Source organism: Chlorocebus sabaeus, chromosome 6 (genome assembly GCF_047675955.1).
Source record: "Chlorocebus sabaeus isolate Y175 chromosome 6, mChlSab1.0.hap1, whole genome shotgun sequence".
Lineage (NCBI taxonomy): Eukaryota > Metazoa > Chordata > Mammalia > Primates > Cercopithecidae > Chlorocebus > Chlorocebus sabaeus.
In genome coordinates, this window is record NC_132909.1 from 749,730 (window position 1) to 772,616 (window position 22,887).

Consider the following 22,887-nt stretch of genomic DNA (forward strand, 5'->3'; position numbering starts at 1 on the left):
GCTGGGAAGAAATATGAGTGTCTGGATCTTCCTATGTAAAAGCAAACAAAGTGACAGTCGGATGTAAGGGAATGGTGAAGAAGGCATCTTTTAGGTCAAGGACAATAAAGTGAGTGGTATCGGGGGGAATGTGTGAGAGAAGTGTATATGGGTTAGGAACAACTGGAAAGGTGGGGACTGCTGCCTCACTGACGACGCGTAGGTCCTGCACGAGGCAATAGGCCCTAGAGCTTTTCTGTATAGGTGGGATAGGAGTATTACGTGGTGAGTTGGTGGGAACTAGAATGTGCTGCCAGAGCAGGCGTGTAATGATAGGTTTTAATCCCTGTCGATGTTCAAGGGAGATAGGGAACTGGGGTCTAGAGGGAAACTTGGAAGGGTCTTTTAGCCGGATGCAGACGGAGTATGGTGCTGGGCGAGGATTGGGGTGGAGGTGTCCCACACCTTAGGGTTAATGGGGACTGGAAACAGGAGTGGGGGGTCAGCCTGGTGGGGCTGGTGGTGAGAGGAGGGGCAAGAGGAACGTGAGGTGTGGGAAGGGGTTGGGTCGGAAGTGAACTGAGGCCCCTAGCTTGGAGAGGAGATCTCATCCTAACAAGGGGACTGGGCACGAAGTAATGATAAGAAATGAGTGCGGGAAGAGGGAGCCATCCAGTCGGCAAGACAGAGGAGGAGTCTGGCGGTAGGTGGAGGGAGTGCCATCAATTCCCATGACCATGACAGTGGAGGGGTGGCTGGGGCCACTGAAGGAAGGCAAAACAGAGTAGGTAGCCTCCATGTCCATAAGGAAACATATGGACTTACCCGTTACCTGGAGCATAACCCTGGGCTCGGGGACAGTGAGAGGGGTCCCCGAGTCTGGGCTTCTTCAATCTTCATCAGTGTCGAGGAGCTGGAAGGCGCCTCCAGTACCTGGAGGAGGGTCGTCACATGGGGACGTAGCTACCGTCCTCAGGTTGGGGCAGTCCAACTTCCAGTGGCCCATCTGCCGACAGTTCGGATAGGGGCGAGTTGGCTCCTTTGGGTTAGGGTATTGCCTGGCCCAGTGGCCGTCGTTGCCGCACTTGAAGCAGGCACCAGGTGGCGCTCGGGTAGTACCTGTTTTCTGGGAGCTCCTGGAGCCGGCCGACCTCAGGGCTGCTACCAAGGCCTGGGTTTGGAGTTGTACCTTCTGTTTTAGCCTGGCCTGTTGTTGGGCCTCAGCTGCTTCCTCTCTGGAGTTGTAGACCTTGAAGGCCAGTTTGACTAAATCCTGGATGGGAGTTTGAGGGCCTTCCTCCGCCGTCTTAAATTTTTTTTGGATATCAGGGGCTGACTGAGAAATGAAATATGAGGCCAAGATGGTTCTTCCTGCGGGGGAGGCAGTCTAACAAAAGTCGTTATTTCATTATTTTTAAATATCTTAATGAAATGGGAAAGATAAAATTCATTTTAAAAAACAAGCCTAGAGGTGTGAGGCTAGGCAGGGTGCCTCACACCTGTAGACCAAGCACTTTTGGAGGCCGAGGCAAGTGGATTGCCTGAGCCTGGGAGTTTGAGATCAGACTGGGCAACAAGGTAAAAAAAAAAAAATTTACAGAAAATACAAAAATTAGCCAGGGGTGGTGCACGCCTGTATTTCCAGCTACTCTGGAGGCTGAGGAAGAGTGCTTGAACCCAGAAAGCAGAGGCTGCAATGAGCTGAGATTGTGCCACTGCACTCCAGCCTGGGAGACAGAGTGAGACCTTGTCTCAAAACAAAACAAAAAAGCATGTAAAACATAAATAGTTGACTCAAAATGCTATAACCACTTATTAAAATGAACAATTTCAAATACTAACTATACTCTCCCTCTTCGTAAGATAGAAGAACAGAAATTCTCGGACACTGATGGTAGATATACAAACGAGCAATAATTTTATTCTTAGATAATAGTTTGGGGTTGCTTAAAAAATTGTACATTAGGCCAAGCGTGGTAGCTCACACCCAAGAAGCCGAGGCAGGCATATCACTTGAGGTCAGGAGTTTGTAACCAGCCTGGCCAGCATGGTGAAACCAGTCTCTAATAAAAATACAAAAAATTATCCAGGCATGGTGGTGCACACCTGTAATTCCAGCTACTCAGGAGGCTGAGGCAGGAAAATCACTTGAACTTGGGAGGCAGAGGTTGCAGTGAGCCAAAATCATGCCACTGCACTCCAGCCTGGGTGACACAGCGAGTCTGTCTCACAAAAGAGTTGTACTTTAATCTATCATGTGACTCAGGCACTACACACCACTGTATTAACATAGTGAAGGATACCTATATAAACAAGTGCATTCAAATGTAGCAGCTGCATTTATAACAGACAAAAACAAGAAGCAACTGAAATACACTTCAACAGATAAATGATATACAGTAAGTTTTCATAGCATGTGATTCTTTTTTCTTTCTGTAGAGAAGGTCTGGCTATGTTGCCCGGGCTGATCTCTTAACTCCTGGCCTCGAGTGAACCACCTCATTCTCCCAAAGCATCAGGTTTACAAGCATGAGCCACCATGCCTGGTTCAGCATGTCATATTCCAAGCGATACAAAAAGAATGAAGGTCGGGTGCAGAGGCTCATGCCTGTAATCTTAGCACTTTGGGAGGCCAAGGTGGGTGGATCACTTGAGGTCAGGAGTTCAAGACCAGCCTCGCCAACATGGTAAAACCCCGTCTCCACTAAAAATACAAAAATTAGCCAGGCGTGGTGGTGTGTACCCGTAATCCCAGCTCCTCGGGAGGCTAAAGTAGGAGAATCTCATGAACCCAGGAGGCCCAAGTTGCAGCGAGCCAAAATTGTGCCACCACACTCCAGCCTGGGTGACAGAACGAGAGGGTCTCAACGCGAAGTCTCTTAAGACCAAGGAGAGCATTGAAGTTTTCCACATTGACAGCATTCATAAGGCCTTTCTCCAGTATGAACTCTCCTGTGTTTAATGAGACTGGACGTTTCAGTGAAGGATTTCCCACATTCACTGCACTCACAAGGCCTTTCTCCTGTGTGAACTCTGATGATGAAGGAGGGTAGAGCTTCGCTGAAATTTTTTTCCACATTTGGTGCATTCATAAGGCCTTTCTCCAGTGTGAATTCTCCTGTGTTTAATGAGACTGGAACATTCAGCAAAGGATTTTCCACATTCACTGCACTTATAAGGCTTTTGTCCAGAATGAACTCTTTTATGAACATGAAGCGCAGAGCTGGAAAGAAATGATTTCCCACATTCACTGCATTCATATGGCCTTTCTCCAGTGTGAATCCTCTGATGTATAGTCACACTGTGCTTATTGCCAAATAATTTCCCACATACCTCACACTCATATGGCCTTTCTCCAGTGTGAACTCTCTCATGAACAAGAAGATGATACTTCCTGTTAAATAATTTCCCACATTCCCTACAATTGTAAGGTCTTTCCCCAGTGTGAAGTCTCTGGTGTTCAGTGAGGTGGGATCTGTACCTAAATAATTTTCCACACTCCTTGCACTCATAAGGTCTTTCTCCAGTATGACCTCGCTGATGTTGAACGAGGTTGCCCTTTTGACCAAAAGATTTCCCACATTCTCCACATTTGTAAGGTCTTTCTCCAGTGTGAACACGCTGATGGTTAATAAAGCAGAACTTCTGACGAAAAGATTTCCCACATTCCCCACAGTGATAAGCTGTCTCTCCAGTGTGACCTCGCTGATGTTGAATGAATTTACCCTTTTGACCAAAAGACTTCCCACATTCTCCACACTCATAAGGTCCTTTTCCAGTGTGAACATGCTGATGGTTAAGGCTGCCCTTCTGACTAAAAGATTTCTCACACTCCCCACAGGGAAAAGCTGTCTTTCCAGTGTGAACTCGCTGATGCTCAATGAGGCTGCTCTTTTGAGTGTAAGATTTCCCACACTCTCCACACTCATAAGGTCCTTTTCCAGTGTGATCTCGCTGATGATTACTGAAGCTGACATATCTGCTAAAGGATTTTCCACAATCACTGCACACATAACATCCATCTCTAGTGAAAACTTTCTGGTGTGGAATAACTGAGTGTTTGGTGCTGAAGGCTTTTGTGCATTTTCCACACCCGGAATTAGTTTTTCCCTTCTGAAAGGGTGGGCCATGCTTAGTTTCACTGTCTGTGTTCTCTACAGGGTAAGCGGCTTCTTGTTGGCATAATCCTGAACTGGGCAGAACGTTCTCCCCAAACTCACGGAAGACAAATGGCTCCTGTGACACCCTGAGCTTACGTTTCTTTACAAACGATGCTGCTCTGATACTCTTTCTGCAGAATTTCTCTCCAATATGCTGCTTCTGGTGCTGATTCAGGTTTGCAGTGTCATCCAAGTTTTTTCCACATGCCCCACTCCTGTTCAGCTTCTGCTTCTGATGAGTTGCCTGGTGTTCAACAAAGTGCAAATCATCCCCCGAGATGATGCCACACATTTCACAGGGGTGAGCCTTTTTAGGAGAAACAACTGCCCTAGGAGTCGTGTTCTGAGACTCTCTTTGTACAGAAATGCTCTGCTTGGACGGTGCCTCCTTATCTTTTGATCCACACCAACAATCTGAAAGCAAGAAAATGCTGGTCAAGTGCAAAGTACCTCTGACGGGAAGGCACAGCCCACCCACAAGTAAGTCTCACAAATTGAGGAATTATTCTATAGAAATATTTGCAGGAACACAATGTTGGCTTCAAGCTGAAGATGGGGCTGCTGGTCGGGTGCGGTGGCTCACGCCTGTAATCCCAGCACTTTGGGAGGCTGAGGCGGGTGGATCACCTGAGGTCAGGAGTTCGAGACCAGCCTGGCTAATATAGTGAAACCCTGTCTCTACTAAAAATACAAAAAATGAGTCAGGCGTGGTGGCTCCTGCCTGTAATCCCAGCTACTCGGGAGGGTGAGGCAGAAGAATTGCTGAAACCCAGGAGGCAGAGGTTGCAGTGAGCGGAGATCGCGCCATTGCACTCCAGCTTGGGCAACAACAGTGAAACTGTCTCAAAAAAAAAAAAAAAATATATATATATATATATATATGTATGTACACACATATATACACACATATAGATTGTATACACATGTATACATACACACATACACATGTATAGGGATACACATATATACATATATATACACACACATATATACATTGTATACACGTATACATACACACATACACATGTATAGGTATATACATATATACACACACATATACATTGTATACATATGTATACATACACACATATATACACATGTATATGTATACATATATACATATATACACACAGATTGTATACACATGTATACATACATACACATGTATAGGTATACACATACATATATACACACATATACATTGTATACACATACACATGTATAGGTATACACATATATACACACATATACATTGTATACACATGTATACATGCACACATACACATGTATAGGTATACACATATATACATATATACACACACATATACATTGTATACATATGTATACATACACACATATATACACATGTATACATACATACACATGTATAGGTATACACATACATATATACACACATACATTGTATACACATGTATACATACACATATATACACATGTATATGTATACATATATACATATATACACACACATATAGATTGTATACACATGTATACATACACACACATGTATAGGTATGCACATATATACATATATACACACATATACATTGTATACACATATATACATATATACACACACATAGATTGTATGCACATGTATACATACACACATACACATGTATAGGTATACACATATATACATATATACACATATATACATTGTATACACATGTATACATACACATGTATAGGTATACACATATATACATATATACACACACATACATTGTATACACATGTATACATACATACACATGTATAGGTATACACATATATACATATATACACACACATACATTGTATACACATATACACACACACATTGTATACATATGTATACATACACATATATACACATGTATCGGTATACACATATATACACACATATAGATTGTATACACATGTATACATACACACATACACATGTATAGGTATACACATACATATATACACACATATAGATTGTATACACATATATACATATATACACACATATACATTGTATACATATGTATACATACACATATACACGTATACATACACACATACACATGTATAGGTATACACATTACATATATACACATACACATGTATACATACACAGACATGTATAGGTATACACATATATACATATATACACACATATAGATTGTATACACATGTATACATACACACATACACATGTATAGGTATACACATATATACATATATACACACATATAGATTGTATACACATGTATACATACACACATACACATGTATAGGTATACACATATATACATATATACACACACGTATACATTGTATATACATATATACACACACATATACATTGTATACACATGTATACATACACACATATATACACATGTATACATACACACATACACATGTATAGGTATACACATATATACATATATACACACACGTATACATATACACACACATAGATTGTATACACATGTATACATACACACATACACATGTATAGGTATACACATATATACATATATATACACACACATATACATTGTATATACATATATACACACACATATACATTGTATACACATGTATACATACACATGTATAGGTATACACATATATACACACACATACATTGTATACACATGTATACATACATACACATGTATAGGTATACACATATATACATATATACACACACATATACATTGTATACACATATACACACACACATTGTATACATATGTATACATACACATATATACACGTATCGGTATACACATATATACACACATATAGATTGTATACACATGTATACATACACACATACACATGTATAGGTATACACATACATATATACACACATATAGATTGTATACACATATATACATATATACACACACATATACATTGTATACATATGTATACATACACATATACACGTATACATACACACATACACATGTATAGGTATACACATTACATATATACACATACACATGTATACATACACAGACATGTATAGGTATACACATATATACATATATACACACATATAGATTGTATACACATGTATACATACACACATACACATGTATAGGTATACACATATATACATATATACACACATATAGATTGTATACACATGTATACATACACACATACACATGTATAGGTATACACATATACATATATACACACACGTATACATATACACACACATAGATTGTATACACATGTATACATACACACATACACATGTATAGGTATACACATATATACATATATATACACACACATATACATTGTATATACATATATACACACACATATACATTGTATACACATGTATACATACACACATATATACACATGTATACATACACACATACACATGTATAGGTATACACATATACACATATATACACACATATACATTGTATACATATATACACACACATACATTGTATACACATATATACATATATACACACATATACATTGTATACATATACACACATATATACACATGTATACATACACACATACACATGTATAGGTATACACATATATACATATATACACACACATTGTATACACATATATACATATATACACACACAGATACATTGTATACATATGTATACATACACACACATATACACATGTATACATACACACACATGTATAGGTATACACATATATACATATATACACACACATACATTGTATACACATGTATACATATACACACACATAGATTGTATACACATGTATACATACACACATACACATGTATAGGTATACACATATATACATATATACACACACATATACATTGTATACACATATATACACACATATACATTGTATACACATGTATACACACATACACATGTATACACATATATACATATATACACACATATACATTGTATACACATGTATACACACACATACACATGTATAGGTATACACACATACATATATACACACATATATATACATTGTATACACATGTATACATACACACATACACATGTATAGGTATACACATATATACATATATATACACACATATACATTGTATACACATATATACATATATACACACATAGATTGTATACACGTATACACACACAGATACACATGTATAGGTATACACATATATACATATACACACACACATACACATTGTATACACATATATACACACACATATACATTGTATACACATATATACATACACACATACACATGTATAGGTATACACATATATACATATATACACACACATATATATGTAGAAGCATATGTCAAGTCCAAGAAAACATGAGTATAACACCGCAGGGGGTGGACATAGATGGTTTAACAATGGGCATATACTTCCTAATATGTAATCGATACACCAATATCAGAGGCAACCACAGATGAAAGCACAAGAAAAATAGATGCAAAGTGGAGTCCAGAGATGTGAATATTAGTGCTGGGGTGGATATCACAGTAGAAGTGGAAAAGTACAGAACTAACAAGTGTGAAACTCTCAACAATAGGGAGAAAAAGACAAATAGTGTGTGCCTACTCATACTGCCACAAAAATACTTGGCAAATATAAATGGTTTCTGGTACGATTTGGATAAATCCCTGAAGTCATGCCCTCCCCCAGCATGGCACTCCTGAGGGATAGGCTCCGTTTGAGCCTATCATGATGAGCCTGAATTGAACCACATTTTATCAAACACCAAGGACTCTCCATCTCACCCCCAGTTCATGGGACCAGATGATATAAGCATGAAGGGAGAGACAGCAGAGATGAACAGCCAACACTAGCTCAGCACAATTAAGCACCTGACAGCCCACAGAAGAGTAAACTAAGTATTACAAGAGAATTCCTAAGCAGGGTCTTGCAAGAACAGTCTATGGTCTATGTAGGTAGTGATAATGTCAATGAAGGCAATTCTCGGCACAGGGAGGTAGGAAGAATTGTCAGATAGAGGAAAGAAATGTTAATAGAACCTGGGCACACAAGAGCTACCGATTTGGACAGTCACCTGACAGCCAGAGAGCAAGCAAAGTGGATACATGAGGGTGGCTATAAGACTCCTGACTCAGACTCCTTCCCTGGGAGCCTGGAGCACAGGATGTGTTGGAGCTGCTTAAGGAGAGGAAAAGGCAATACACATACCTTACTCCTTACCAACCACACAACTCACACAGAGAAGTGTAGAAGGAACCCATGTCCAGGCTCCTTAAGTGAGAAAGACAGTCTTGTCAATGAAAAGGGGAACGGCAACACTAGCTCAGCTCACAGGGTGAGCGTGAGCAACTTACCCAGGGAGGATATAAGTGCCAGGTTCTCTAGCATCACATCACGGTACAAGCACCTCTGAACCTCACTAAGAAGACTCCATTCCTCCTGGGAAAAGTTCACAGCCACATCTTCAAAGGTCACAGTGTCCTGCTATGATAGTGACAGATGAAACCACAAACAGCCCCTCTGCTGCGGTAACACAACCCACCTCTCCCACACAGCCACCCTTGCCCATCCTCCTCCCCAAGGTCCCCAACATAGAGCTGAAACTATGTCCACTGGTGCCTTTCTCTTCATGGGCCCACTGGTCAATTATCAACAAGAAGTAGGTGGACAAATAGGTATCCATGCTGAGGTCCGGACATAAAAAGGTCCACCCCCTTCTATGCCGGGTGCAGTGGCTCACACCTGTAATCCCAGCACTGTGGGAGGCAGAGGCCAGCAGATCATGAGGTCAGGAGATTGAGACCATCCTGGCTAACACGGTGAAACCCCGTCTCTACTAAAAATACAAAAAATTAGCCGGGCGTGGTGGCGGGCGCCTGTAGTCCCAGCTACTCGGGATACTGAGGCAGGAGAATGGCGTGAAAAGCAGAGATTGCGTTACTGTACTCCAGCCTGGATGACAGAGCGAGACTCCGTTTCAAAGAAAAAGAAAAAAAGGTCCACCTCCTTCTGAATAGCGATATCCAAGCTGACGTAAAGCCCAGGACGGCTGCCTGATTCCATTAGACAAACTTGCTCTCTAAATATACATCATTCTTTATACTGCACAGACACATGCCCATGGCCACCCCCACCTGAATTTCCCACACCTTCAGCCCCTCTCTGGCATCCCCACAAGTAAAAGTTTGTTTTTGGAGGTTGTTTTTGAGACACAGTCTAGCTCTGTCACCTAGGCTAGAGTGCAGGGGCACAATCGTGGCTCACTGCAGCCTCTGCCTCCCAGGTTCAAGTGATTCTTGTACCTCACCCTCCCAGGTAGCTGGGATTACAGCCGTGGAACACTATACCTGGCTTTATTTTTAATTTTTTTGAGACGGAGTCTTACTCTGTCACCCACCTGGAGTGCAGTGGTGTGATCTCAGCTCACTGCAAGCTCTGCCTCACGGGTTCATGCCATTCTCCTGCCTCAGCCTCCCAAGTAGCTGGGACTACAGGTGCCTGCTACCACGTCCGGCTAATTTTTTGTATTTTTAGTAGAGATGGGGTTTCACCGTGTTAGCCAGGATGGTCTTAATCTCCTGACCTCGTGATCTACCCGCCTTGGCCTCCCAAAGTGCTGGGATTACAGGTGTAAGCCACCGCGCCCGGCTTGTATTTTTTTTTTTAGTAGAGACAGGGTTTCACCATGTTGGTCAGGCTGGTCTTGAACTCCTGGTCTCAAGTGATCCACCCACCTTGGCCTCCAACAGGGGTGAGCCACCGCACCCAGTCCCCACAAATAAAATTATTTCACAAAATGAAGAGGGTGTAATGGCCCATGATTCCCTTCGGAATATGCAATGGTTTGTTTCTGTAACTCTGCTTATCAGGATTGAGTTGAAACCCACTACAAAGTGTAACAACCTGGAACCCTGCTTCATCGCCTTGATAAAAAGCATTGTTAGGCTAGGAAACATTATCCAAGAGAGCAGAGTGGGAATGAGATTTGTACTCACACCTTTTAAGGTTGTCCCACTATCACAAGGTGTCAAAGTGACACATCATATTGGGCCTTCAATTCTGGCCTTATACCAAAATGTGGATAAGCATCCAGATTATGCTTGACAAATACAAACAGGATCCAATATCAACACAATTTCCATGGTTTCCAAGAGTAGTGGTAATCCCAAATCATCCTGTGAATGTCTCCCTGAGTGACTCCATAGCCACACAGAACCACATGTGGCTTCAGATATGAAGGCCCTATATCCAAGGCCCTATCCCACTTCTGTGCTGCACCAGCTGAGACCTCAGCTGTAGCAACCCTCCTCTGTCCACCTAATGCCATTTAAAGCCCAGCCCCTGGATTTGTGAACCAAACCAAATCTACTATCACAGATGAGCATATTTTTCACTGCACACATGCACCAGGCTGAATGAAACTCCCCAGGCACTTCCAAAGTCCTCTCAAAACGTTTGTGAGTCCAGACAGTGATAAATAGTTGCAACTTTGGCACCGACTCAGTCTTAAGTGTCATGTTCCCTGAATTACTCCTATGCTTCTGCATACATCTATCTCTTGTCTGTTCTCTCCTTGGATGTCTATGTCCCCTTCCAAATTCTACCGTCTGATACGTCCTGCCATGATGGTCACTCACACCCTCTCAGGTGTTTAGGAAGCCCAACATCCCTCGGGGACGTAAGTAAGAGATCCACTCCTCAGCCTGTAATCACACCTTCCTGGCCCCTGAAAAGATTTACCACCATAATCGGAAGCATGTCCTCATAAGTGGGACCCATAACTAACTTACCGTATAGTTCACCCATTAGCTTTCATATATCGGATGTCTCCAGTATCAACACCCTCCCAGACACCCCATCCTGTATGTCTAGTTATCCATTTGATGCCACCACTTATTGGCCTCAAATTCTTCATATGGTCAAACAACTCTCTTGATATCCACGGTCAATATTATGTCAATACCAACATCATCTGAGCTGAAGCAGCGTCCATGGTTACAGCTGCTAAGATCAAAAACCCTGGGCTCATGCCCAATTCCTCTTTCATGCCCTTATCATCCACATTAGAAAACCTATCTGTCTGCCAGGTACGGTGGCTCAGGCCTGTAATCCCAGCACTTTGGGAGGCCAAGGAGGGTGAATCACCTGAGGTCAGGAGTTTGAGACTAGACTGGCCAACATGGTGAAACCCGACTCTACTAAAAATACAAAAATTAGCCATGTAATTACATGCCTGTAATCCCCGCTACTCGGGAGGGTGAGGGAGGAGAACCACTTGAACCGGGGGGGCGGAGGTTGCAGTGGGCCACGATTGTGCCGCTAGACTCCAGGCTGGACAACATAGTGAACCTCCATCTCAAGGAAAAAAAAAAAGAAAACCTAGCTGCCTCAGCTGAGCGCATTGGTTCGTGTCTATAATCCCAGCACTTTGGGAGGCCGAGGCGGGAGGATCACCTGAGGTCAGGAGTTCGAAACCAGCCTGGCCAACAATGGTACAACCTCGTCTCTACTAAAAATATAAAAATTAGCTGAGTGTGGTGGCGGGTGCCTGTAATGCTAGCTACCTTACGGACTGAGGCAGGAGAACTGCTTGAACCTGGGAGGCGGAGGCTCCACTGAGCCGAGATGGTGCCATTGCACTCCAGCCTGGGCAACAAAACCAAAATTCCGCATTAAAAAAAAATAACAAAAGAAAAGAAAACCTAGCTGTCTCTACAAAAAGTGAATCCTGAATCCAGACCCATGTGATTTGCCACATATCTGATCCATTAACCCTCACCTGGATTATGGCAGGAGCCTTATCTCTGACCTTTCTTCCTCTTCCCTCAACTCACAGTCTGTGCAACAAGGTCCTATCAGATGAAGCCTATAGCCAGATAGAACTGGGGTAATATCACCTCCTGACTTTGATCCATTTTATCTCTAAGCATTTCACAACCTGGAAGCAACTCCTGGCTTAACCTTCCAAGAGTGCATACACTGGTTGACAGAAATGAGAATACCTCCATATAACCTGCCATGGCCTTAGTATCCTGGGTTTAGAGATTCTCCAGGGTCCTTGGATCAAAGGACTGAAAAAATGGCACTTCAGAGTCCCAGGACACCACAAGCTACAGTACCTATGGATGGGGTCAGGACCAATGAGGGAATGGAACACCCTCCACTTCCCTGTGTGGGTTCCCTAAGTGCTTCTGCAGCCAGGAGTGCCTGAGGGGAGAGGCAGACATTACAAACATGTCACAGGATTTGATAAGCTCAGGCCTCCCTGAACCCTTTCTTCTCCCTAGAGCCAGGTAACCCTAAGGTTGGTTGTCTGACCTGCTTGTTGCAATGCAAACTGTCATCTCTACCACCTATGAGATCTACAAAATGGATTCAACCTCCCAAGGCCCCAAAGTCCTCACCCTCTCGCTCTACAATGTTCTTCCCTTGATTGGCCTTTGGGAAACTTCTTAAAAGCCTGGATTTGGATCATGTCCCTCCTTTCTTCAAAACTTTCCATGGCTTCTAGCGTCCTCATGATGAATGCACAGCCCTTGGCCTCCTTGCTCTACCAGGAAGAGCTCCACCTCACACTTTGTTCCTGACAGACGCCTGTAGACCCCAGGTTCCATCCTCCCCGCTCCATCCATCTCCGGGCCATTGCCTGCACCCCTCCCTGTGCCTGTCACTCTCCCCACTGCATCCCACTGGTGTCAGAAAGAGGTGAAACAGACTTTGCAAAATTGTAACTGAGGAAATTATGACAGTGAAAGAAATCAGACCAAATCGACTCCATCTTGCTTGCAACCTTTCAGCTGTCCTTGTTCATTCCTGGGCACAGGCTGAATTAACTTAGGAAAAGAATTCAGTTCATTGTTTCACTCTGAAACGAAACTGATAATAGCCCTTTCCTGAAAAGACCCCCTTCTTGCCTGGAGACCAGCCTGCCTTACAGGACTAACAAATTAGCTACAAGCTTAGAAATTACGGTTTAGGGGTCATGCAGCTTCTGGCTCCAAGAGTCTGAACTTCCCCAAGTTGCTCCTGAAGATAACATCACTATTGTAGAACCTAATGTGGGAAAGAGAGTTTCTGGGGTGCCAGTTGAGTTGGTCTCCCCTGTGTGAGACACCCATGGGAAGCCATGGGTGGCCTCTGAGGAGAAAAGTCTCATTTTTTTTAAGGAGATGTGTCTTTATGCCCCGAAAGCATAACTGCTCGGCGGCATTCCACAGGTTGCTCAGGGAGATAACACTCCCTTGAAGCAGTGGAGTATAATCAAACATCTTGGCTCCTCTGAAACCTGCTGCCACCTGTTTCAGTCCCGATAAGTTAAAGATCTTAAGTAGTTTAGACACACGCCTTTGCTCAAGGAAATTCACAGAAACAGCCACTGGTATACATCTTATCAAATGACTCACGAGTTCTCCTTCACTGATTAATCCTTTTCCTCATTCCCTCCTCCGCCTCCAATCTGCCATAAGAACAAAGAGCCTGTAAACCAATAAATTGGGCGGAGCCCAAGAGCTCGGGGACGCCAGGAAGCCTCCAGGAAGCCTCCGATGCTCCGGTCCCCTGGACCCACCTTTTAAACACTTATTCTGTCTCTTTCTAACTCCTTTGTCTCCGCCGGACTCGGGGTACCCGCTGGGTGGTGTGGGGCTGGTTTCCCCAACATCTAAGATCAGTGCTTGGGGAATTTTGCAGATCTTGCACTGGATGGATCAGCTGACAACACACAGACCGGTAATCTGGGTCAATCAGTTCTCCCATCCCACCCAGAACAGAAAACAACATGAAAAAGTCACTTCAACCCCCTATGAATCCATCTCCAATCTGACCCATCAGCACTCCCCACTTCCTAAGCCACTACCGCCAAATTAATTTTGAAAACTCTGATCCCGGAATGCTCGGAAGACTGACTTGAATAATAAAACTCCTGTCACTCGAACAGCCAGAGGCTCTGCGTGAATTACTATTTCTCCATTGCAATTCTCCTGTCTTCATAAACCGGCTCTGTCTAGGCAGCTGGCAAGGTGAACCCACTAGACGGTAACAGAGACCCCTCCCGCGAGCGCCTCAGTGTCCCTATGCCGGGTACTGGCTACAGACCCGTGAGCAGGAGCCGCTCCCTCCCTGGTTTAGGACCTGGGTGACGATGAGGTGACCTGAGGGCACAGAAGGCGCCACAATTACCTGAGCCAGGCGCCTCGGCGCAGTCGCTGCCATCGGACTACTTGGGGAAGGACGGCCCGGGAGCAGTGGGTGACGACACGGGGCTGTAGAGCCGACTCTGTGCACCGAGGACGATTCCTCTCCACCTTCCAAGTTCAGTCACCGCGGTCCCTCCCAGCATTCAGGAGCCATAAACTGGGCAATCCCCCCCAATACCGATCAACATGGCCGCTATTAGAGGACCCCGGAAGTCTTGGCCTTTCCTTACGTGCACACGTGGAAATGCCTCCTTTCCGAGTCCTCATTGGCTCTGACACGCTGTCGTTTAACGCAGAGCTTTCTGGGTAATGTAGTTCCTCAAGTTCCAAGGCGCTAAAGAGGGTGCTACGCCGAGGCGGGTCTGCAGGAAAAGCCTCTGTCAGGTCAGGGGCTCTCCTTAAAAAGCGCGCCCTTCTGACTGGGCGCGGTGGCTCACGCCTGTAATCCCAGCACTTTGGGAGGCAGAGGCGGGCGGATCACGAGGTCAGGAGATCGAGACTATCCTCTCTAACACGGTGAAACACCTTCTCTACTAAAAATACAAAAAAAAGTTAGCCGGGCGTGCTGGCGGCCGCCTATAGTCCCAGCTACTCGGAAGGCTGAGGCAGGCAGGAGGAGAATTGGCGTGAAGCCGGGAGGTGGAGCTTACAGTGAGCTGAGATCGCGCCACTGCACTCCAGCCTGGGCGACAGAGGGAGACTCTGTCTCAAAAAGAAAAAAAAAAGAAAAAGAAAAAAAAGACCGCCTTTCTAGGGCAGAGGGCAGGTCTCACCTAGCCTTAGAAACTGTGTTGAGATTCGTGGAGACTAGTGTTTGTAACTAATCACTCAAGAATTTGGAAAAATACTATTTCAGATTTTGGGGAGCTCAAAGCTAAATAATAGGGAGCTCTAGTTAAAAATACTATTTAGGATTCTCCCAAAGGCTAAAAATCCAAATTACCACACTGTTTGATACAGTCGTTCAGTCGCAAAATACCTGCACTGGAAGCAGAGGCTGATAAAAGTTATTGTCTTATAACGTTTCTGAAGGCCCTCAGAAGCATTAGAGTCCCTAACGCAAATCACGGAAGTAAGAGATGTGCTCCCCTAAAGCAGGAGTGCAAAGTTGACTCTGTGATTCCTACAAAAAACAACTCTCCTGCTCATAGAATCTGTGAAAGGAAAATCTTGTGGCCTCAAAATTACTAAACTAAAGGGAAAAGTCAATCTGGGAACTGCTCAGGGCAAACTTGCCTCCCATTCTATTCAAAGTCATCCCTCTCCTCACTGAGACAGATGCATATTCTCATTGCTTCCTTTGGAAAGGCTTATCTGAAACTAAAAAGAATGCAACAATTGGCCGGAGGCAGTGGCTCACGCCTGTAATCCCAGCACTTTGGGAGGCCGAGGCAGGCGGATCACTAGCTCAGGAGATCAAGACCATCCTGGCTAACATGGTGAAACCCCGTCTCTACCAAAAACACAAAAAATCAGCCGGGCGTTATGGCAGACGCCTGTAGTCCCAGCTACTCGGCAGGAGAATGGAGTGAACCCGGGAGGGGGAGGTTGCAGGGAGTCCAGATCCCACCACTGCACTCCAACCTGGGCGACAGATCGAGACTCCGTCTCAAAAAAAAAAAAAAGAATGCAACTATTTGTCTCTCACCTACCTGTGACCTGTAAGTCCGCTCCCTGTTTGGAGTTGAGTCCGCCTTTCTAGTCAGAACCAATGTACTTCTTACATATATTCACTGATGTCTCATGTCTCCCTAAATTGTATAAAACCGGCCAGGCGCAGTGGCTCAGGCGGGTAATCTCAGCACTTTGGGAGGCGGAGGTGGGCGGATCACGAGGTCAGGAGATCAAGACCATCCTGGCTAACACGGTGAAACCCCGTCTCTAGTAAAAATACAAAAAAAAAAAAAAAAAAAAAAAAAAAGTAGCCATCGTGGTGGCGGGCGCCTGTAGTCCCAGCTACTTGGGAGGCTGAGGCAGGAGAATGGCGTGAGCCTTGGAGGTGGAGCTTTCAGTGAGCAGAAATGGCGCCACTGCACTCCATTGCAGGCGACAAAGGGAGAATGGATTCATTTACGACTGTAATTAAGTGACTATTTGAAATGTTAATTGCTCATGTGGGCATTTATTTTCTACTGGGCATACAGCTTGGGGAGGTTTGAATTCCAACTACCTAAATTTGATTGTCTATGTACTTATTACCATAAACGTTATTACCTTTTTTTTGTGTGATGTAGTCTTGCTTTGTCGCCCAGGCTAGAGAGCAATAGTGTGATCTCGGCTTACTGCAACTTTTGCCTTCCAGGTTCAAGCTATTCTCCTGCCTCAGATTCCTGAGTAACTGGGGCTACAGGTGCCCACCACCACGTTGAGATAATTTTATTGTATCTTTAGAAGAGAGGTGGTTTCACCATGTTGGCCCAGCTGGTCTTAAACCCCTGACTTTGTGATCTGCCTGCCTCAGCCTTATAGATGTTTTTTCATCCTGAAAGTTTATTTCCTTGTGAATCAGGATTGCCCCAAATTGCAGTATAATTTAAATAAAGTATTGTCTGCTCACAAGTAAGATGTAGAATAGATATCCTCATTTGTCGGGTCCAGGATGCAGAAGGGAGCTTTGTGGTGACAGCTGATTGTGGCTATCCTAACAGAAACACACAGCTATATAAGGCCCAAAGTTGCCACGGACTTTGCTGAACTTAACAAAGGGGGATGAATGCAGGAATAAAAAAAAAAGACAAAAGTGTGTATTTGGAAAAAGGGGTCGGGGGCTCCTTGCTTCTAGTGAACAAGGGCCCTGAGCTTTTAGCACCCTTCATATTTATTGAGTAAAAGAGATAGAGAGAAGGGGGGTGGGTGTTGGTCAGCAGCTACTCTCACTTTATGATGCCTTATTTTTCCTCCCTCTGGTTGATGAAATGCCGGGGTGGAAGGGATAGCCAATTGGACCAAGTACAAGTGCTACTCCAGTTATTCAGCAGAGTGTCCAGTAAAGATCCACCACAATACCACCACACATCTGCTCGGGGATGAACAAGGGCTGACTGATTGATGAGCTCTTGAAAATTCTTTTTTTTTTTTTCTTTTTTGAGACCGAGTCTGGCTCTGTCGCCCAGGCTGGAGTGCAGTGGCCGGATCTCAGCTCACTGCAAGCTCCGCCTCCTGGGTTTACGTCATTCTCCTGCCTCAGCCTCCCGAGTAGCTGGGACTACAGGCGCCGCCACCTCGCCGGGCTAGCTTTTTTGTATTTTTTAGTAGAGACAGGGTTTCACCTTGTTAGCCAGGATGGTCTTGATCTCCTGACCTTGTGATCTGCCCGTCTCGGCCTCCCAAAGTGCTGGGATTACAGGCTTGAGCTACCGCGCCCGGCCTTGAAAATTCTTAAGTTCACTGCATCCCTTCAGGTCTCCAAGGAACGCTAAGTTTCCTCCCTGTGGTGAGAGACACGAAGTGAACTTAGCATTGGGTGATGGAAGCTGGATGGCCCTCCGGGGCTGACCCGTAGGGTGCCAGACTTTGGGGTATAACAGAGAGAACTTGGCATGACTTATTACTCCAGGCTGTAGAATCCTGGAAAAAAGCTACCGTGCAGCCAACACCTGGTGGACTGGAGGACCACCTTAGTGGAAAGGGGACAATCTGGGCCTCTGGCCTACCATATGCACAAGCATAACAATTGCTTTTGTTTAACATGTGGATGGAATATTTGATCCATTCCAAACAGGCATTTGCATCTTGGTATCCTGTCTTAATTGCCAAAGTTTGCTTCAAGTTTTTAACTTTTATGATCCTCTAGTAAAATGAATGTATGATTTTAGGAAATTACAAAAACCAGTTGGGGCAGTCCATCCTTGCTCTTTAGTGGTCCACTACAGCATAAAAGCTCTATACTGGGGGGCAAGACTCCGGGTTGGCACTAGGGTCTTTACTGAAATCTACCTGGATTAAATGGTCCTAGTTTACTAATGCCCAGTCTGAGGAGAGTCAGGAGGGAGAGAAGTACTTTTCTGAAGTAGAGAGCTGTCTTTGACTTGGCAAGTCCCCAAAGGTAAAAGAAGACAAGCATTAAATGCAATAGTTTGAGGTGAAATTGACTTGGTTATGTTAATAACTAGATGGTCCGCAATAGAGCAAGGAAAGAAGAAAGAGTAATAGAATAGATGAAAGCATTAAATTTTTCTTAGCTTTAGTTTGGTAAAGTTTTCCCCCCTGGGACTGTGGCCCACAAGTCCGGAGGGGGTGGCGCTTTGACTTGGGTATGATGAGCCCATTCCTTTTCCACTCTACAAACAGCAATCTTGGTGGTTAACAGCACAAGGTAGGGTCCTTCCTAGTCTGGCTCGAGTTTTTCTTCTTTCCACCTATTGATGTGAAACCTTTCCACATTTTCCACCTTCTTCCCACCTTTGATCTTCAGGCTGGCGCTGGTTTACTGGAAATTCTAGGGGATGGTACCTGCGCTAAAAGACTTTTAGTTTTGAGGGAAAGTAAAGTGGGAGATAAACCAAGTATATAACTTCTAAGAAATTGACCTTTTGTTTTAAATGTGGGGATGGACATCAGCAGTGGACTTTATAGTTTTTGGTGCCTTTCTACTGAAGAATTTCCTTAAGACCTGTTTTTATTAGTTTTTAGACTAAAGAAGTCAAACACTATTTTATATCTGACAATGCTTCCTGTATTATTTATTTATTTATTGAGACGGAGTTTAACTCTTGTTGCCCAGGCTGGAGTGCAATGGCGCGATCTTGGCTCACTGCAACCTCCGCCTCCCGGGTTCAAGCGATTATCCTGCCTCAGCCTCCCGAGTAGCTGGGATTACAGGCACCTGCCACCTCGCTCAGCTCATTTTTTGTATTTTTAGTAGAGATGGGGTTTCACCGTGTTAGCCAGGATGGTTTCGATCTTCTGACCTCGTGATCCGCCCTCCTTGGCCTCCCAGAGTGCTGGGATTACAGGGGTGAGCCACCATGTCTGGCCATTTATATATATTTTAATCTTTTCATGTAGGTAAAAATTTACGTTCTTATGCGTCCTTATTATCCTTTTACCAAAGGTATATTTTACTTTCCTTATACACTTTGCACATAAACTTTTTTTTTTTTTTTTTTTTTTTTTTTTTGAGACAGAGTCTTGCTCTGTCGCCCAGGCTGGGGTGCAGTGGCCGGATCTCAGCTCACTGCAACCTCCGCCTCCCGGGTTTACGCCATTCTCCTGCCTCAGCCTCCCGAGTAGCTGGGACTACAGGCGCCCGCCACCTCGCCCGGCTAGTTTTTTGTATTTTTTAGTAGAGATGGGGTTTCACCGTGTTAGCCAGGATGGTCTCGATCTCCTGACCTCGTGATCCACCCATCTCGGCCTCCCAAAGTGCTGGGATTACAGGCTTGAGCCACCGCGCCCGGCCTCAACTTTTTTTTTTAAATAGCTTTACATTCAGGAGGCCTAGTTACTTTTAAATTATACAACATTTCTTGCATAATTTTTTAAATAACTTTTTTCTTTCACAACGTTCGCTGACAATTCTTCGACATGCCTCAACTTTTTGACTTATTAGAAACATTTCTTTCCGTAAACAACCAGTTAATTTATTTCAGGACAAGAATTTACCATATAACATTCTTTTTACATAAATTCTGCCCTTCCTTCCCCCCCCGTTTTTTTTTTTTTTTTGAAGATGAGAACCATTGTTTTGTAAAGTGAACTTCCTTTATGTCTGTGGACTAGACTGTCTAAGGCCAGAAAATTAGAAGTTACTATAATACATGTTACACTCTTAACTTTTAGCAAACTTTACTTTCATTGAAAACCTTGTAAGTTTGGGATTTCAATTATCCTTTGCTATTAATAAGACCTTGTTTAGTCCAAATTAACTTAGAATTGGTATAGATGACTTTTTTTTTCCCCCTTCAATTACCCGGGAAGAACCATAGACCATCCTGTCCTGAAGGGAATTCCTCCTAAGTCTGGTCAGACCTTTGTATGGTAATTAAGATTTATATCCATTGTTAGGAAACCTGCTGGGTTAAGGGAATTTTCAGGGTTAATGTTAAATCATCCTTTTTTGTTTTGTTTTGTTTTGTTTTTTTGGTTTTTTTTTTTTGAGGCAGAGTCTCTCTCTGTCGCCCAGGCTGGAGTGCAGTGACCGGATCTCAGCTCACTGTAAGCTCCGCCTCCCGGGTTCACGCCATTCTCCTGCCTCAGCCTCCCGAGTAGCTGGGACTACAGGCGCCCGCCACCTCGCCCGGCTAATTTTTTGTATTTTTTAGTAGAGACGGGGTTTCACCGTGTTAGCCAGGATGGTCTCGATCTCCTGCCCTCGTGATCCGCCCGTCTCGGCCTCCCAAAGTGCTGGGATTACAGGCTTGAGTTTTTTTTTTTTTTTTTTTTAGGATACTTCTGAACTAGTGAGGTGTGCTCACAATGAGGTTTCCTCTAAAAGTTAATTTTTTACTTTCTTTTGTTAGCAAAGCAGTTGCCACTACAGATTGAATGCATCTGGGCCATCAGAGGGCTACTGGGTTAGGGATTTTTGATAGGAAGGCCTCAGTGCTTTCGGGATATGCCCTTGTTTACACTGACAACAAAGTGGTATTGGAGCATTATAAGGTTATGGAGAATACTTTTAATTATCAATTATAGGTTTTTAATTTACCTTGGCTTTTAAAGGAATAGGGTACACTTTTTTTTTCTTAACTACTTGTATATCTCTCTTTTCTCTCTTTCTCTCTTTGACTTTCTGTCTCTCTCTTTGACTTTCCTTTTGCCTCTGTTTCTTCCTCTCTCTCTCTGCCTCTCTCTTTCTCTCTCTCTCTCCTTGACTCCCTCTTTGTCTCTCTGTCTCTTCCTCTCTCTCTTTTCCTCTCTGTCTCTTTCCTTTCTCTCTCTCTGCTGATCTTTCCTTGCCTCTGCCAGCTGCTTATGCTGCTGTTCTCTCAACCACTGTGGGCAGGGCGGGGTGTTCTAAAACCAGCTGTAACCAAGTGTCTATGTACATGAAGTGGTCTGGGTGCCGACTTACAGGTTACCTTGTGCCATGCTGAGAGGTGAAGCCAGCTGGGCTTCTGGGTCAGGTGAGGACTTGGAGAACTTTTCTGTCTAGCTACAGGTTTGTAAACACACCAATCAGCACTCTGTAAAAACGGACTGATCAACACTCTGTAAAATGGACCAATCAGAGCTCTGTAAAATGGACCAATCAGCAGGATGTGGGTGGGGCCAAATAAGGGAATAAAAGCTGGCCACCCTAGCCAGCAGTGGCAACCCATTTGGGTCCTCTTCCACGCTGTGGAAACTGTTATTTTGCTCTTCACAATAAATCTTGCTGCTGCTCACTCTTTGGGTCCGCACTGCCTTTATGAGCTGTAACACTCACTGCAAAGGTCTACAGCTTCACTCCTGAAGCCAGCAAGACCACAAACCCAACAGAAGGAAGAAACTCCAGACACATCTGAACATACGAAGGAACAAACTCCGGGCACACTATCTTTAAGAACTTTAACACTCACCATGAGGGTCCATGGCTTCATTCTTGAAGTCAGCGAGACCAAGAACCCACCGGAAGGAACCAATTCTG

At 43.9% G+C, this 22,887-nt stretch overlaps 1 protein-coding gene across 8 annotated transcripts in view; it reads right to left on the reverse strand.

Annotated features, from left to right (window-relative positions):
* Positions 1 to 1,874: 1,874 nt before the first annotated feature.
* ZNF586 (zinc finger protein 586) overlaps positions 1,875 to 22,887 on the reverse strand; it is a 60,960-nt gene continuing 39,947 nt past the window's right edge. The window contains exons 1-3 of one of the 8 annotated variants that reach the window (XM_073015832.1): positions 15,301 to 15,857; positions 9,477 to 9,603; positions 1,875 to 4,553 (exon numbers count right to left, since the gene is read on the reverse strand). In XM_073015832.1, the coding sequence (XP_072871933.1) occupies positions 2,986 to 4,553; positions 9,477 to 9,603; positions 15,301 to 15,333 (1,728 nt within the window). In that variant the 5' untranslated portion in view covers positions 15,334 to 15,857 and the 3' untranslated portion in view covers positions 1,875 to 2,985. The other 7 variants (XM_073015830.1, XM_073015835.1, XM_073015834.1 and 4 more) reach the window with 7 other exon arrangements.